Source organism: Sinocyclocheilus anshuiensis, unplaced genomic scaffold (assembly GCF_001515605.1).
Source record: "Sinocyclocheilus anshuiensis isolate Anshui unplaced genomic scaffold, SAMN03320099.WGS_v1.1 scaffold154, whole genome shotgun sequence".
NCBI classification, from domain to species: domain Eukaryota; kingdom Metazoa; phylum Chordata; class Actinopteri; order Cypriniformes; family Cyprinidae; genus Sinocyclocheilus; species Sinocyclocheilus anshuiensis.
Window position 1 is genome coordinate 491,508 of NW_015546101.1, and position 4,968 is coordinate 496,475.

The window sequence follows — 4,968 nt, forward strand, 5'->3', positions numbered from 1 at the left end:
AGTCAAATATCACCTCGTAATGGGAAGGCTATTTTTTTATAAAATTTTGGTGCTCCTAAATTTTTGACTGTGCTCCTAAATTGTTTAAGTTAGGAGCACAAGCGCTCCTAAAAAGAAAAATAAGCATAGAGCCCTGTATATATATACAGTATAATATATGAACTCTGTTCCCATATGCAGGATTTCGGGGAGTATCAGGAGAGCTACTACTCTGTCCAGACCACTGAGGGGGAGCAGATATCTCAGCTTATAGCTGGTTACATCGATATCATTCTCAAGAAGGCCAGTATTTACTCCTTTAACTGCGTTTCCCTCATGAAATATTCAACAATTTGTTGTTTCATGTGCTTTCCTGAAAGAGATTCTCCTGGATTCCGAATGATTTTTGTATTACACATTAGCAGTGTTCAGATAACAGTATGCACAGTGTTACCAGATTAAACCTTATGCGAAAGTTTGTAAAAAAGTGTTTATTCACTTCTGTTTGGCCCTACAGAAACAAAGCAAGGACCGCTTTGGTTTAGAGGGAGATGAGGAGGCCACCATGTTAGAGGAATCAGTTTCTCCGAAAAAGTAAGACACGCACAAATTGAGTCGTCAGTGATAAGAACCATATTTCCTTTCAAGGTTTTGTAATTTCTTGCCAGTTGTCTTTGGAAATACTTCTGTAATCAGACCAGTACAGCATTACAGGAAACTCACAGTGGAAAAACCACCTTATCTCAGACTCTGTTTATCTAGATGGAGTTGAGGTTACCTGTTCCACACAGTTTCTATACTCAGCCTGTTTTAATGAGTGCTGGCATCTTCTCTTCTTGAATAACCCCTGAATGCTGTAGTACAGACACGAAAACCTCTTTACTTCTTTACTTTATTGTCAATCCTTTTATCTTTATGTCCCTTCCTCTCTATCTATCACAGATCTACTATATTACAGCAGCAGTTTAACAGTGTAGGGCGGGTAGAGCATGGATCTGTGGCACTGCCTGGGATCTTGAGGTCCGGTTCTGTTGGCCCAGAAACTCTGAACATGGGTACCATGCCCTCTCCACAACAACATATCACCACTGGACAGATGCATCTTGGACATATGCCACCACTGGTGAGTCCACATATACAAATGCTCATGTTCATGGACCAATTAATCAGCAAAGTTCATTAAAAGTCCAGTATTTTACCTTATATCATAGGCCACCTTGCTGTCTAGCAGCATATCAGCATCAGACCCTACATAACACATAGAGGTTGACCATAGAGCTGTCACAATTTAGATCTGTTGGTGGATTAATGTGTGATTTCTGCCATCCTTAATTGGGCGATCAGAGTGCGGCCCAGCAGGCTCTCGTGGGAACCATTAACACCAGTATGCAAGCGGTGCAGCAGGCACAGTCAGACCTAGAGGAGGTGGAAGAGCTGCCACCACTGGGAGATGACATGGTGAGAAAATGCATACATGTCACTTCACATTTACTTTCCTGTATCCATTACCAATATTTAATTTTATTTTGAAAGTGAACTTTATTTGTGATGATATAGTAAGAAAATGCACACATCTTGGACACAATTTTACATTTACTCTCCTGTATCCATTAACATTTTATTAAATTTTTGTTTTTACTTTAACTTTTTTATTTTTATTACTTTTTATTTTTATTTTTGTCTTATTTCAGGCTTCTAAAATGTGGATTCAGAACAAGATGGATGAGTCCAAGCATGATATTCACTCTCAGGTGGATGCCATTACTGCTGGAACTGCCTCTGTGGTTAATCTTACTGCTGGTAAAGCCTTGGCTGTATTAAAATGTATTTAATTAGTAAGATTTCACAACACTTACTGTTTGTTTTTTTTACTGTAAATACAAGAGAAAACCTTGACTGGACTTTCAAAATGAAAAGCTTTAAGCTTCATCTGCAGTGTAGTGATTTGACTGAGTTTCCTATTCTTTTTCCCAGGGGACCCGACAGACACAGATTATACAGCAGTAGGATGTGCCATAACCACCATCTCCTCTAATCTGACGGAGATGTCAAAAGGTGTGAAGCTGCTGGCGGCTCTGATGGAGGATGAGGTGGGCAGTGGGCAGGACCTCATGAGGGCTGCCAAGACCCTCACTGGAGCTGTATCTGACCTGCTTAAAGCTGTGGAGCCTACATCAGGAGAGGTGCGAGCAAAGAATGTGCTGCCATTAATCATTATCTGTCATTTTGATGGACTGTGTTGAACATTTTCTTTCAGTCCCAAAGTTTTTGTTTCCATTTCTCCAAAATTTATATACATATGTATGCCATTTACATTTCTGTATGCACTGTATGGTTTCATCTGGAGATACGCAAATATGATTAAAATAATTATTTTCACTTTTTCAATGGTAATATTTCTGAATATTTTCTTAATTGTCAAAATGTCAAAGATTTTGAATTTTCTGTTGTTGTTGTTTTATTTTAATTTGATAAATTTTATTATTTTTTTAATTTCATTATTAAATTGAATCATAATTCAACTGACTTACACTACCATCAACTCACCTTTATTTATATAGCGCTTTATACCATACAGATTGTTTCAAAGCAGCTTCACAGGAAAATAACAATCAGTGATGCAAACCTCATCAAATATTGGACAAATTCAAATTCCGCTGCAAAGTAGCTCTACAAAGTCAATGCCATTATTCAGCCCAAGTCAGTAAAATGTTGATACCATAAGGATTTTGAGTGACATGTATATGTTTAATGGCGTTTGTGGTTGTGTTTTCTCATGCAGCCACGACAGACGGTTCTGACTGCAGCCGGCAGCATCGGTCAAGCCAGTGGAGATTTGCTTAGACAGATTGGAGAGAATGAAACGGACGAGCGCTTCCAGGTACGCAATTGTCATTTGAGGTACAAGGTACATTTGCGTTTTTCTAGCCCTGAGTGTATGTGTGCGTGTGTTTTAGGATGTGCTAATGAACCTAGCTAAAGCTGTGGCTAATGCAGCAGCCATGATGGTTCTGAAGGCCAAGAACGTGGCACAGGTTTCTGAAGACAGCGTCCTGCAGAACAGGGTTATTGCAGCTGCGACCCAGTGTGCCCTCTCCACTTCCCAACTAGTGGCCTGTGCCAAGGTGGAGTTCACATTCACATGCTAATACAGACTGATTTGAATAAACCTGTGGATAACTTTTTTTCACTCATGTGTTTGTATATCAGGTTGTGAGCCCTACTATCAGCTCCCCTGTGTGTCAAGAACAGCTGATAGAAGCAGGGAAGCTGGTGGATCGTTCAGTGGAAGGTTGTGTGAAGGCCTGTTTGTCAGCTACCAGTGATGGAGAGCTTCTGAAGGCCGTCAGTGCAGCGGCTGGTATCGTCACACAGGCTCTCAGTGACCTACTCACACACGTGAGGAACTACTCCACACGCGGGGAACCCATTGGACGCTACGACCAGGCCACGGACACCATCATGACAGTTACAGAGAGTATTTTCTGCAACATGGGTGATGCTGGTAAGATGAGTGCATCATATACGCTATCATTAAAAAGTATGGAGTTGATAAGGTTTTTTTAATGATTTGGAAAAAAGTATCTTATGCTCACCAAGGCTGCATTTATTTGATTAAAATAAAGTAAAAACAGTAGTATGGTGAAATATTATTACAATTTAAAATAACTGTTTTCTGTTTTGAATTTTCAGCATCATTACTCCGGTTTTCAGTGTCACATGATCCTTCAGAAATCATTCTAATATGCTGATCTGGTGTTCAAGAAACATTTCTTATGTGTAACAGTGATATTTGAATATTTACTTGAAATAAGTCTGTATAAATGCCTTTACTTTCACTTAAATTTAATGTGTCCTTGAAGAATAAATGTATTTACTTTAAACAAAAGAAAACAAAACAAAAAAAAACCTTACTGACTCCAATGTCAGTACAATGACTGATAGTCTTACTTGTTTATTTATTTAGCTTCTCTATGCTGTGTAAAAGTAGAGATGTACTATTCTGTTCCATAGGTGAGATGGTACGACAGGCGCGGGTTCTTGCCCAGGCGACCTCTGACCTGGTGAATGCCATGAGATCAGATGCTGAGGTGGAAGTGGATGTCAACAACTCTAAGAAGCTTCTTGCAGCTGCCAAACTGCTTGCAGATGCCACTGCTCGAATGGTTGAGGCTGCAAAGGTGTGTTAGCAAACTTGGGCTCAAATTAAAAACTTATTAGTTAACTATATGGTAACTCTCCAGTTTTCAGTAGATCTCAACTTTTTTTGCTGTAATTCTACAGTAATTATGAGAAAACTGCTTGTTTTCTAACTTTTTTTAATTAGCAAAAACTGATAAATTGATATTAAATGAATTAACCATAATTATTTTTTGTTACTTAAGATGTTTCAAGAACTGTATGTTTTTCAGTTTACATCTAAATTAAAATGTAAAAAAAACAAAAAAAACAATAAAGAGTTAGATTAATATTCACTATTGTTCAAAGGTTTGAGGTTAAAAGACTATCACTTTGATCACTTTGAACTAAGAGTTAATTAACTAAGTTTTCTCTCAATAAACTCCTAATTACTGCTTATTGATAGTAAGCAAGGTAGTTGTTGTAGTAGTTATGTTTAGGTATATGGTAGGGTTAAGGGATCTAAATTGATATTAAATGAATTAACCATAATTATTTGTTGTTACTTAAGAAGTTTCAAGAACTGTATGTTTTTCAGTTTACATCTAAATTAAAATGTAACAAAAAACAAAAAAAACAATAAAGAGTTAGATTAATATTCACTATTGTTCAAAGGTTTGAGGTTAAAAGACTATCACTTTGTTGCAGTAAAACTAAGAGTTAATTAACTAAGTTTTCTCTCAATAAACTCCTAATTACTGCTTATTGATAGTAAGCAAGGTAGTTGTTGTAGTAGTTATGTTTAGGTATATGGTAGGGTTAAGGGATCTAGAATATGGTCATGCAGAATAAGGCATTAATATGTGCTTT

At 37.5% G+C, this 4,968-nt stretch overlaps 1 protein-coding gene across 1 annotated transcript in view; it reads left to right on the top strand.

Annotated features, from left to right (window-relative positions):
* Positions 1-4,968, top strand: part of LOC107700354 (talin-2-like) — a 50,787-nt gene that overhangs the window by 30,934 nt on the left and 14,885 nt on the right. The window contains exons 13-22 of the mRNA XM_016501983.1: positions 181-282; positions 497-573; positions 922-1,102; positions 1,324-1,437; positions 1,671-1,779; positions 1,954-2,162; positions 2,762-2,860; positions 2,937-3,104; positions 3,190-3,484; positions 3,994-4,160. Coding sequence (XP_016357469.1) covers positions 181-282; positions 497-573; positions 922-1,102; positions 1,324-1,437; positions 1,671-1,779; positions 1,954-2,162; positions 2,762-2,860; positions 2,937-3,104; positions 3,190-3,484; positions 3,994-4,160 — 1,521 coding nt within the window. The remainder of the gene's footprint in view (positions 1-180; positions 283-496; positions 574-921; positions 1,103-1,323; positions 1,438-1,670; positions 1,780-1,953; positions 2,163-2,761; positions 2,861-2,936; positions 3,105-3,189; positions 3,485-3,993; positions 4,161-4,968) is intronic.